The sequence below is a fragment of the Podarcis cretensis genome (genome assembly GCF_951804945.1).
Source record: "Podarcis cretensis genome assembly, chromosome: 1".
Classification (NCBI taxonomy): Eukaryota; Metazoa; Chordata; class Lepidosauria; order Squamata; family Lacertidae; genus Podarcis; species Podarcis cretensis.
The window spans coordinates 136,433,343-136,446,423 of record NC_137170.1 but is presented as its reverse complement, the minus strand read 5'-3'; the positions used below and the strand labels follow the sequence as shown (position 1 = coordinate 136,446,423).

The window sequence follows — 13,081 nt, the reverse complement described above, 5'->3', positions numbered from 1 at the left end:
AGTCTGTAACCTGAAGCATATGTAACCTGAGGTACCACTGTACAGTCGTACCTTGGTTGACTAGCAGTCAAACGTTTTGGCTCCTGAACGCTGCAAACCTGGAAGTGACTGTTCTGGTTTGCAAATGTTCTTTCGGAAGCTGAATGCCTGGCAGGGCTCTCACAGCTTCCGATTGGCTGCAGGAAGCTCCTGCAACCAATCGAAAGCTCCGCCTTGGAAGTCAAATGTTTTGGAAGCTGAATGGACTTCCGGAACAGATTCTGTTTGGCTTACAAGGTATGACTGTACTGAGGAACTGAGGTAGTGAAGAGAAAACTAATTTGAGCTGAAACAAAATTTTAAGAAATTTTACAGTGAGATTTGGTTACAGAAGGAAATTTCTGGTCACTCTCCTACACAATGAGCAGTTGTTAAGAAGCTCCTTGTTGAATTTCCAGCATCACATTTGCTGGAAGGCCATTTTAGTGTGGTCATCCAACTTCTGTTCAAGCAAAGAAATCTACTCCAGATTACTAAACGTGGTGATTTAAGACTTCTGCTAAGAGACTTTAAACCTGACATTGAGAAACAGGTATCACTTGATCAATCCCATCCACTGCATTAAAAACAATGTGGTATCTACGACTCTTGTTAAATGACTATCAGACTTTGGAAAGCTGGTTTCACAGGATCAAGTTCATCAATTTTGTTGAATTAATTAAACTAAATCACTTAAACAGTAGTTTGAATAAACTGGTATTCTGATTTTTTGTGTTACTATCTTAACTGGATGTGCAAATTGCTATTCTGAATAATGTTTTTTTACAGAGTAGGGTGGGGGCACTGGGGATCAGTTTAGGGAACCAGGAGGGGTGGCCAAAAAAAAAAAAAAAAAAAGTTTTGAGAACCACTGTTATATCTAAACAACAATTTCTGCGTAGTAGAATTATGTAATTGTACTTTGTTATGTTTTTTATATTCTGTTATAAGCCGCCCAGAATGGCAAGTGGGCATGGTACAAATATTAAATTATTAGTAGTAGTATTTATCAGGCAGTGCTAAGTATAAAAAAAAGTTTCTTCATTTCTTCCTATTTGAACATTTACAAAAAAAAAAAAAAATCAAATAAATTGAAACCTCCAGATTATCAATCAGTTTCTATACATAGTGAAGGAGAAACAAAGGAGAAAAAAAAGAGTAAAAGTCAGCCCAAGGCCTGATCCCCATCACAACCTGAGTAGAACCCAGAAAAGTAACATCTTAACAGGCTCTCGGAATACTCAAATATGGAAAAGAGGAATAGATGATCCATCCAAAGTCAAGCACTTTCAGTAGTAGAGACATGCTTAGCTTAAACACATGCTTAGCTTTCAAGTTACACTACAGAGTCTTGTTTTAATACTGGCTAGAATGCACCATACTTCTGAGAAGCCCTGGAGGAAATGTATTTGAAGACAATGTATTTGAAACCCATGGTAGTTTTAGCTTTTCTCTGCGCACAATTACCTCTACTGCTTTTCTCTATGCCCCATTTCTCCACAGTTTTGCGATTTTGCGCAAGTACTATTTCTCCAATTATACTGCGACTCTCTCCTGAATCTCCAGATGCTAGACTCTCATCAAGACAAAGACCAATCTTCTTGTAGATGAGGTCTTCAGTATCTTTTGTAGCCTTCACCATTTTCAGAAGCAATTTCAAAGCATGCTGATAAGACTCTTGCAGCTTTTTCCTAGAATAAAACATATATATTGAGCTGTTCTGTCTCTGAAATCTGTGCCATAGATTTCCCTCTGTCTGATAACTAGCACATCTCCTTCAACACTGAACAAAATCTACCCTCCCAATAATCTGCCTCCTGCACTTTCTATGTGGTCAATGATCCAATGTCTTTCTTAGCAGCTTTGCTGCCACCTTGCCTGCTCTCTGGACTCTTGCCATTACCATTCTCTTGACCCATTCTCCCTATGAACTTTTCACTCTCAGCCTGCCACACGCCTTCCATTGGCTATCTTCCTTCATACACTAATGCACCTAAGCAATGTTCAAAATTCCCCAAGTGCATTTAGTGTTTGAGAACCATCCAATCACGATCAAGCCAATATTTCTTGTCATTTGGTTGGCACCTAACTTCTCCAGCTGATCCGTGAGAAGCGGAGAAACTTCTCTCTTTTCCAGGAAGGGCTAAGGTATAGTTCAGCATCATATGAAAAATGAACGTAAGATTTTAGCTGGAGTTATTTGTATTCAGGGTGGGAGATAGAAGGAATCTACAGTGCATTCCACTTATCCATGAAAGTTGCTTAATTAAAATGTTATAGAAAAAGGTATTGCGCTCTTGTGCTACATACAACCCCTTAATCATTTTGGTTTCTCTTTTCTGATCCTTCTCCAGCTCTACAGTGTCCTTTTTGAGGTCAGACAACCAGTATTCCAAATTCAGTCACAGCATAGATATGTTATGATATCAACAGTTTTATTTTGAATTCATTTCCTAATGATCTCTCAACCACATAATCTCTCTCTCTCTCTCTCTAAGACTCCTTCACCTATTGCACTGAAACAAAAGTATGGTAATAGAGACTTTGGCACCCTGGTTGATAAGCCAGCGTAGAGTAGTGATTAACATCAGACCTGGACCTGGGAGACCAGGCCACAAATCCCCACTTGGGCATGAAGTTCACTGGGTGTTCTTGGGCCAGTTCCTGCCATTCAGTCTAACCTCACAGGCTTGTTGTGGGGGTTAAATAAGGAGAGGAAGAACCATGTACACTACCTTGTGTTCCTTGGAGAAAAGGCTGGCATATAAATGCAATAATTTTTTTTAAAAAAAAATACCAAGGATGAGAAAGATATCATTATTTGAGAAGAGGATGGGTAGACATAGGAAAGCCTGGAAAAAGATTGGAAAACTGCAGGAGGGTTCAGTCCCTCCCCGATTTTTTGGGGGGGACCTCTGGTTTTTCCAACCCTTCACATCTTTTTAACTTGGTAAAACATCAATGGGAAGCATAGCAAATGTAACACAGAACACAAAACAAAGGGTGAAGATAGCTTTTGTTTTGAAAAAAATATATATGCTGGGATAGAATGTGTTGCAAGACAACTGGAAGGCCATGAAAAACCTAAAGGGACATCAATTACATTTCTCCCCCAGGTTTTCCAGAGTGCAAAAGTTCTAGGGTCCATCTGCAAATGAAGTAAAAATTCTAATCCCATCTCTGAACAACAAAAGGGGATGTCTTACTATGCCTAACCATGGCTTAGTGAGAAGGAGCAAGTATGCAGGGATTCAGAGAGAAAATCTCAGCCACCTCCCTCCTTCCCCCATCTCCCTACTGCCATGCTACCTGGAAATATACCATGCATTAACTTTTCCTCCTCAATTCTGGCATCAACCATCCTCAAACCTTACTCTCCTACATTGCCAAGTTTCAAATCAATTAGCTGAGCCATTTTCAAACTACAGTGGTACCTCTAGATATGAACGGGATCCCTTCCGGAGCCCTGTTCGCATCTAGAGGTAAACGTAACTAGCGACAGCACGTCTGCGCATATGCGCATCGCTTTTTGCCGCTTATGCGCATGCACGTGATGTCATTTTGAGTGTCTGCGCATACGCAAGCGGCGAAACCCGGAAGTAACGGAGTGCCGAGGAGCGCAACTCGAACACGCTCAACTCGAAGCATATTTAACCCGAGGTATGACTGTCTCCGGACAGCGCTGGCCCCTGGCCTCTTAAGTGAGATGGGCGCACAACCCCAGAGTCTGTCAAGACTGGCCCGTACGGGCAGGGGTACCTTTACCTTTATGACTGTATAAGTTGTATAAGCCCCCAATTTCTCATTATAACAGCGGAATGAGATTTGGCCAACTCACCCTAAACAATAAAATAAATACATCCATCAAATATACTTTCCCCTGTCTCTGTCTCACTCCTTCCTCTTCCCTCAGGGCTTTTCTGTCCCTAATCACACACTTGTCATTTCCCATCTGATCCTCATACTTGACCCTCACTCTGTTCAACATTCCCACTCAAACCCTCCCCTCCGCTCTACCTTCTTTTACAAGTTAATCTTCAGCATGTGTGAAGGACACATTCATAAATCCCACTGACTTGACTAACACTGGTCACAAAACTACATTTTTTAAACTACTACAAAAAGCCACATACACAACACTTCCCTTGAATTAACATAACAAATCACACAACAGCACAAATGGACAAATTTTTCCAGAACAAACCCCCTTCAAATTCTATCAGGGAAAAACACAAAGCAGCTGTCAACATGCCAGAATCACTTGTCTAATATCAATCTTGTTCAGAATAAGCCACTTCTTATTCTCTAATACTGATTACTAGCATTATCTGCTTCAATGGTATTCTTTTCTGAACCTTAATTTATACTGCTTGCCTAATTTATATAAAAACCAAAAAATATTTTGGATATCATGAACTAACCTTTCATTAGTACAAATGTCCATATCAGATCTCAGTAAGGCCATTAGAGTCTCTCCTTCCTGATTCTCTCTGTCTCGTTGCTGGAGGTTTCTCAGTTCAGCATCAGCATCTTCTAGTTCTAAAAATTTGACCTTCTCCTCCATCTGTAGAAAATGTAACAGTGAGCTAAAAGGTTTTGCAAAAGGAGCATATAGAGGTTTTGGTAGAAAATTTGTTTTTTAATATGCTAAATACTACAATGTAACTTTTATTGCACTTTGATGGCTAAGTTCATTGTTAAAACTGTAGCAGACACATGGTTCCCACAGAGACCATGAAGTCCTGAGTCACTCTCAGGACTGAATACTGAATTCCCTCCACCCATAAACAAAAGCCTGGGAGACTCCAGTTATCACTGTGAATATAATAAAGGATGACAGTGGACAGCAGGATGGACAGTACTGCATGTGAAATACTGTAACTGATCTTCCTCCCGTTTAAAGAAGATTTGACAACAACGACTGCCATACACATACAGGAAAATATGCTTGTATTAATGATACAATCTTTACTTTCTGCAAATGCCCCATGCTAACTCTGTTTATTTTTTTTAATTTTTTATTGGATTTTCACATTTTATAAACACACACACACCAAAAAAGAAAAGACAAAGACAAAACATGTATAATTTCATATCCTTGCTTTCTTAACCCCACTTCCTGACTTCCCCCCACCCCCCTTCATACATCCTAATTCAAATAATTAGCTCAGCAAGTTCTTATCTCTCATCCTTTACATATTATTGTTATTTTTTTTTTAAGTTAGTTCTTATTACTTGGCCAAATTTTACTTATCCAATTATCTTATAAATATTAAATCCTTTTCTAAGGTCGACCCAAACTCCCTTCCACAAATTTCCCCCTTTTTATATTAATTATAGGTCATAATAGCCAAACACAAAGGTTAAAATTCTGTTCTCCCCTCCCTCCCTACCCCGGTTTCTGTCCATTCCCGAATAAATGTCCACAAAACAGTTTTTAGCCTGGATTCCTCACATCTGAGGCCTTCAAGTCTGTCAGTCTCTCTCTGCCGGTTTTGCCGGTTTTGTTGGTAACCCTCTTTGTTGGTCGTCAGGTCTCGAAGGAGCTCTGGCACAGTCTCATCAGATTTTCTTCCATCCGAAATACTTGATAGCAGCTGCTGCAAAAGGTCCCCTGATCTCCCATGCTCAAAGAGGAAGCCCCAATCATATTTCTTATTTCTTTTAAATTCCAGTGTTCCAAGTGTTCCAGGGGCTTCCTCCTTCCTCTTTCGCACCTTTCGCAGATTTGTAATCCAGAGATCTTCTTCTTTATGTTCTAGCAATATAGGTTTCTGGTTAGTACTCTCTGCCTGTACTTTCTCCACTCCTTCTTCCCTCTCCTCCGGTTCCAAAGATGTCTCTTCTGATTCAGCTGCAGATTTTTTTCCAGTCAGATCCTTTGTGCATTCAGCAGAGTTGCTTGTTTTAGAGTTCAAGGTTATAAGTTGTTTGTTCATAGCCATGCTCTGCTCTTGCAGTATTCCCATGAGAAAAAACATTCTTTCTATTTCTGCCTGTAATTTTCCATCTGCAGCCATTGTAATGTTTCAGAGTTCCCCCTAGGGGGATTCTGGTTACTTAATAGTCCTTTCCCAACAGTCCGTTACTTTGTTATCTATAACTACTTTGTTCCCAACCACTTTGATTCAAATGTAACAAATTTAGTCCAGAGAGATGTTAAATAATAAGATTTTTAACTTTAACTGCCCGTTTGACAGCTCCTTTGACAGCTGTCAAACTCCTTGTTCCTTTTCCTCCAGCTCACACACAGGACGCTCCCGGGTCCAGGAGGGGGGGGGGTTTAGACAAAAACTTCTAAAGTTCCACTCTTACTCTCCAGCACAAATCTTCTTCTGTCAAATTCATGGAAATATTATCTTTTAAATCACACCGAAAAGAAAAGATCTCTCCACCTTAGTTCTCCAATCCTTGCTTTAAATCTTTTGTAGGTAGGGGGGGTGCGGACTTCCCTTTAGCACATCCCCCGGTCGTACCGAATTCAAAGGTAAAAGTTTTAAAGTCCAAATTCCGTTCTACTCACGGGTTATTTCAAGTCCGAATTTCAGGGGGGGTCGGGGGGGCGCTTAAGGTGCCCACCGAGTCACCAAGTCCGCAGGCTTCCGCGCCTGCGGTTTCTGAGGGTCCCCGCGTCGCCGTCGCGGTAGGACCCGTCTCCAGTAGAGCCGATTCCCTCCGGAGCTCGGAGGGAATCCGCCATTAGCCGATCGCGCTAACCCGGAAGTCTAACTCTGTTTTGTTATGCTAGAGAGCAAAGAAAAAAACAAAAAAACAGCTAGGCATCTAAGCCTCACTGAAATTTTATAGTAGTAAGTATTTTTGTGAATTCCTCTATACTATCAGTACTTAAATTTCAAAGACCTTCAGATTGGGCATTGATAAAACAAATTCAGAATTGGTCCAAAAAATTATTTTTCTATAAACCTGCAGACTAGTTTACCTTAGAATGTAATCATATCTATGTCTTTCACACCTGGCTAAGGAATGAAATATCTAAAACCTTTGAAAGGCAATTTATTTAGTAATTAATGCTAGTATAGTCCTTGGAGTGAGTCAGTTCCAATAGCTGGTTCCACAGACCGGCTTATTTGACTAACGCCAGAAAAAGAAAATTTCTATATCATATGTTTTCCCAGCAAGGGTCAAATTAGAGGTGTCAAATGCATGAATTGCCTTTAATGGTTAAAAGAAAATAGATGGAGGGAGGAAGGCATAAAGTCTTTCCTTCTGTAACATGATCTAAATAACAAGTTCCCCCTCCATGGCTATCTACCCTGGGAGGGAAACTGCCTTTGGCACCTTTGCTGCACTTGCTTACAAAGTTTTATCAGAACTAATTAGGTAATATGTTAAATGCATTTATGCACTCAATGTAGGATCTAATTTACAGATGCAGTAGAACTGGAGAAAGGTGTCAATTGATATTGTTACTCAAACAGGACGGCTTCAAAAGAAGGCAACCTACAGAAACAAAGTTAAAAGATTTTTGCTTCTCTTAAAAATCAAAGCAGATCCTCACTTGTTGTTTGTCTAACTTGTTGTTTTACCTCTTTCTGAAGATGTTGGCAATTCTCTTTTTCTTGATTAACTTCCACCATATGAATATCTTGAAGTTCCTGTATTGCTTTTTTATGCTGCTCCTCTATATGGAGGATTTCTTCCCGCTGCACATCCAGGGCATTATGATAGTCATCTTTCAACAAACGTCGTTGTTTTCCTAGCACTACTGCCAAATCTTCCTATACATAATCAAAAGTTAAAAACAGGAATCCAAAATTACACATAAATTACACATAGTATTTACAAAACAATAAAGCAAAAGCAGACATTTGTACCAGAAAAATATACCGTATTTTCCGCTCTATAAGACGCACCAGACCATAAGACGCACCTAGTTTTTGGAAGAGGAAAACAAGAAAAAAATTATTCTGAAACCCAGAAGCCAGGACAGCAAGAGGGATCACTGCGCAGCGATCCCACTGGCTGTCCTGGCTTCTTGCTTGGTGCCTTCATCCCCTGCCCGGGAGAGGCTGCACGTGGCCAAGGCTCCCCCAAGAGCCGCGCTCCCTTTAAAGAGCACGTGGAGTGTGTGTGCGGCTCTTGGGGGCCTTTCCCTGAGGACGAAGGGCAGCCCTTCTCCCTCCTCGGGGAAAAGCCTCAAAGAGCCGCATACACGCTCCACACGGCTCTTTAAAGGGAGCTTCGAGCAGAGCCTCCCGCCTGCATTCGCTCCATAAGACGCACACACATTTCCCCTTACTTTTTAGGAGGGGAAAAGTGCGTCTTATAGAGCGAAAAATACGGTAACTGCTGTAGCTCATTTTGCTGCTTCACTTACAGATTATACAGGTTTTTAAACAGTTTCCCTAAACAGCTATAGAATGTCAAATTCCCTAACTTTAAGGGTTACAAACTTTCTGCTGTACAAATGTCAGTTACCCCATCTTGCCCTCCCCTATACCTAAAACATAGGTAGCAGGTGCAGTGCACAAATAAAATATACATGTTTCTGGTCACAGATAAAAAGCAAATAAAATGAGAAACTTAAAGGGTAAAAGAGAAACTATAAGAGAGCAAAAGCAAAGCCTATAAAATAGCTGGCCAAATCATGATTTGCCAACATGCTCCCTCCTCACTTGCTGACTCCCCCCTCCCCTTCCACAGTAAATGTACTTTGCTGTGGTGTCCAGAATGAATAAACTATATTTGCTGCCTACCACAGTTTAGATTCAAGAGCCAGAAACGCATCTGAACGTATGCTTCTGTTCTAGTGCAGAGAGAAACTGTGGATTACTATCCATAGTTTGATAGATTTAGAAAACACAGTAAACTACTATACAGTCATACCTCATGTTACGAATGCTTCAGGTTACATGTTTTCGGGTTGTGGACCGCAGTAAACGCGGAAGTACCAGAACGGGTTACTAAATTGCGCTTTGTGCATGCACAGAAGTGCCAAATTGCGCTGGCGCAAATATGGCGCTTCAGAATGTGAACACTGCAGGTTGCGGACATGCCTCCGTCATGGATTATGTCTGCAACCCGAGGTTCCACTGTATAGCTGTTACAAATCAAGAAGTAGGGGGGAATCCATATGTGCAAGGAAAAAAGACACTGGAAGCCTGCACCACCTGGTTCAACCTGAATCACTCAAACCCAGAACTCAAACCCAAGAGTAATTAATGGTTAGCCTCACTCACGTTATGTGCTTCTTCTAGTTCTGCTGCCATTGTTTTAAGTTTTCCCATGTGAACTGTAGTCAACTCTATTTTCAGATTGTCTTGGCAAATCTGCAGCTCTTCAACATGTTGAAGTTTCATTTCATCTACTTGAGCCAAAAACATTTGATTTTCCTTATCTTTCTGAAGCAACTGGTCTCTGAAATCTACCCACAAATCTTCAAGAGCTTGCCTGTGCTCATCTTGCAGGAGCTGAATTTCAGATATATATGTAGACTCTAGAGAATCCAAATTTGATAAATGCTTAGTCTCCAGTTCCGTAATTTGTGCTTGATGATTATTCTGCATGTCTGCTATCTGAGTTTCTAGAGCCTGCTGCTGTCTCTCAAATACAGACTTGAGAGTTTCAATGTCTGCTTGGTGCTTTGTCTGCAGAATGGATGTCAGGGACGAAATATGCTCCTTATGCTTATGCTGCAATTCTGTCCTTTGGAAATTGAGCTCCTCAATGTGTTTTTCCCTCAGTTCTCTTGTGATTTTTTTAGTAATAGCTTCATGCTCTTCCACCAATCTAGATTTACAAGGAAGTAAAAACAGTAACACAACAATAACACAACAACAACAATTTATTATTTATACCCCACCCATCTGGCTGCGTTTCCCCAGCCACTCTGGGCGGCTCCCAACCAAATATTAAAAACATGATACAGCATTAAACACTAAAAACTTCCCTAAGCAGGGCTGCCTTCAGATGTCTTCTAGAAGTTGGGATAGTTGTTTATTTGATGGGAGGGGGTTCCACAGGGCGGGCGCCACTACTGAGAAGGCCCTCTGCCTTGTTCCCTGTAACTTCACTTCTCACAGTGAGTGAACCGCCAGGAGGCCCTCGACGCTGGACTCAGTGTCCAGGCTGGATGATGAGGGTGGAGACGCTCCTTCAGGTATACCGGGCTGAGGCCATTTAGGGCTTTAAAGGTCAGCACCAGCACTTTGAATTGTGCTCAGAAACGTACTGGGAGCCAATGCAGGTCCATTATATTTTAAATAGAACTCTTCCACTTTCTTTCCCATATTAACAATGGAGAGCTCCCTTACCCACAAAAACAGTCATTTACCAAAAGAAAATGGGAAATGTCTTGGCTTAAAAGCACACATTTCCGTATGAGAAGGTATATTTCAAGTCATTAGGAGCAAGTATTAATAAGGCAAGTCTGCTGAAACACACACTTCTAAAGAATAAAATAACACCAGCTTTCTCCTAAGAAAAAGACTTTATTATGAATCCTAAGTGATTTCCCTTCTCAACTCAACACCCACAGGACCATTCCCTGCTCCCCAATTGGTTTCTGAAACAGGAAACCTGGTTAACCTCCATACAAACCCTTTCAATTTGGGTCTTCTGCCCAATTCTTTTCAAAAGAAGGCTCTGAGCATCCATGAAACAGGGAAATTGCATTTTAATTGTAATTAATAAACAAAGCAATGTTTGCCTGTCCTTCCCAGTCTTTTACTACACCTTGATTATGTACGGACTTACATAGCCCTGTACAACCTGGGGCTGGGATACTTCAAAGAATACCTTCTCCTGTATAGACTTACCCACTTTTAGTGGAATTTGATGTCAGTATGGATATTTTTAGTTAGCTGTTTGCGATTTACCTGACATTTTTAATAACTATATTGTGCATTTGAAATTTTTAATAACCTACTCTGAAACTGTTCTGTAATGAAGAGCTGGTAAAAAATTGATTTACCGTAAATCATAATCACAATGATAATATAGTAAATTACAAACCTGCTCTGTGCATCTTTAAGTTTAGCTTTCCACTCTTCTTGTAACACTTCTTGGGCTTTTTCTAACTCTTCAGTCATGAGCGTCTTGGTGGAAGTTAGTTCACTGTCATATTGAGCCAAAGTCTTCTGTGCATTTACTAAAGTGTCCTCCAGCTGCCTGACGCTGTTCTGCTGCTCCTTTAAGGATTTCTCCAGTTCTACAATTCTAGCAGCCTGCTGCTGCTGAAGCCAAATCATTTCAGCTTCACGAAATTCAGACTGCTTTTGCAAGGCTCGCTTCTCACACTCTGCCTTGCTTTCAAGCTCTTTACGCAATAAGGACAGTTTCTCTTCAGCCTTTCTTCTTGATTCCTCCTGTTCTCGTTTCCATTCTTCAGCTTTTGTTTTATGAGTCTGTTCCATTTCCTGCAACTCCTCTCTAGCTTTGCGTAATTCATTTGCATGATCTTCAATGAGTTTGCATTTAATCTGTGAATTTTAAAAAAAATCAGTTGAAGTTTCAATCATATAAACTCTGAATTTAAATTATGAACTACCAATCTGATGCATTTTTATTAACTTTATTCAAAATATCTTATTTTATATAATATTAAGAAACGAACATGCACTATCATCTAAATATTTGCTCAGAAGCAATCCCACAGTTTTCTATGGGGCTTACCCTCACATAAATGTGCACAGAATTGTAGCCCAAGATATTTTAACTTTATACATTTTACTCTTTCAGCAATTTTCTAGTGCACACGAAACTGCTGAAAGCTAATATAGGGAAAAGCAAATATAGAAAGTACCAGTAAATTAGACACTAATCCAATACCCAATTAACTGGGAGTATGTCCCATTTATGTCAACAGGACTTACTGCTGAGTAGACATGTATGGGACTGCACTGAATGTAGCATAATGTGATCCATAAAGTCACTTTTTAAATGAAACCAATGCAGACAAAATTCTGAAGGGGATAGAATTTTCAAATGTTCCCAGAAATGAGAACTGCCCATAGAAATCAATGGAGAAATCCCAGATTTCAAGGTACAATCCCGCTCAAACAGCCCAATGAGTGTACAGAATGCAGCTGAATGTTGGGGGAGGAGGGGAGGTGTGAAATGGCTGAAACCTTGAGTAGAAGCAGCATTTTGTTGCAGGCCCCCACTTGGATATATCAAACCTTTTCCCAAGACACCTGCCTTCTATGGATGAGGTTAGAATCATAGAAGCATAGAGCTGGAATGGACCTCAAGGGTCGCCTAGTCCAACTCCCTTCAATGCAGGAATCTCAGCTCAAGCATCCATGACAGATGGCCATCCAACCTCTGCTTAAAAACCTCCAAGGAAGGAGAATTCACAACTTTCCCATGGAAACCGTTCCACTGTCAAACAGCTCTTACTGTCAGAAAGTGTTTCCGTACCTTTAGTTGGAATCTCCTTTCTTGTAACTTGAAGTCATTGGTTGGAGTCCTACCTTCCAGAGCAGGAGAAAACAAGCTGGCTCCACCTTCCATGTGACAGCCCTTAAGATATTAGAAGGTGGCTATCATATCTCCTCTGTCTCCTCTTTTCCAGGCTAAACATACCCAGCTCCTTCAACCTTTCCTCATAAGGCTTGGCTTCTAGACCCTTGATCATCCTAATTTCCAAGTCAAAGCATAGGCCTACATCTGTCTAGCCTGCTGTTTTAGCTCTTAATTCCCCCCCCCCCCGTAGGTCCATGGCTCCTTTGGCAAGTGAGTACTACCTCAGCAGCTTTGAATACCAATGCTCCATTGGAAGACATTGAGAGGAGTCAGCTGGCCCCCAGTCTGCTCATTCGTTAGGCCTTATCAATTGGAGATATTTTGCATCTGCCAATGAGGTCAGAAGAATAAGGGGATCCAACAGATTATTTCCCCTTAATTCTGAACAGCAAAGGGAATCAACCAGACACCAGTACTAGAGATGGGAAGACCTAGAAAAAACCCAGAAAAAATTGAGGGGGGATGACAGGGTTTCCCCTCGTTTTTTTCCAAACAGCTTTGGAAAAAAATGGGGGGGACAAGGACCTGGTTTTATTCAAATTTTTCCATTTTTTTTCCAAGCCTTCCCATCTCCAAT

General features: G+C 40.8%; 1 protein-coding gene across 2 annotated transcripts in view; it reads right to left on the bottom strand.

Moving 5' to 3' along the window:
• The window catches only part of PCNT (pericentrin), a 79,169-nt gene that overhangs the window by 46,135 nt on the left and 19,953 nt on the right, over window positions 1–13,081 (bottom strand). For both annotated transcript variants that reach the window (XR_013838581.1, XM_079974923.1), the window contains exons 12-16: window positions 10,993–11,459; window positions 9,219–9,768; window positions 7,566–7,757; window positions 4,440–4,582; window positions 1,486–1,709 (exon numbers count right to left, since the gene is read on the bottom strand). Coding sequence is in view for 1 of the 2 variants with exons in the window: in XM_079974923.1 (XP_079831049.1) it covers window positions 1,486–1,709; window positions 4,440–4,582; window positions 7,566–7,757; window positions 9,219–9,768; window positions 10,993–11,459 (1,576 nt within the window). In the remaining variant the exon portion in view is untranslated. The remainder of the gene's footprint in view (window positions 1–1,485; window positions 1,710–4,439; window positions 4,583–7,565; window positions 7,758–9,218; window positions 9,769–10,992; window positions 11,460–13,081) is intronic.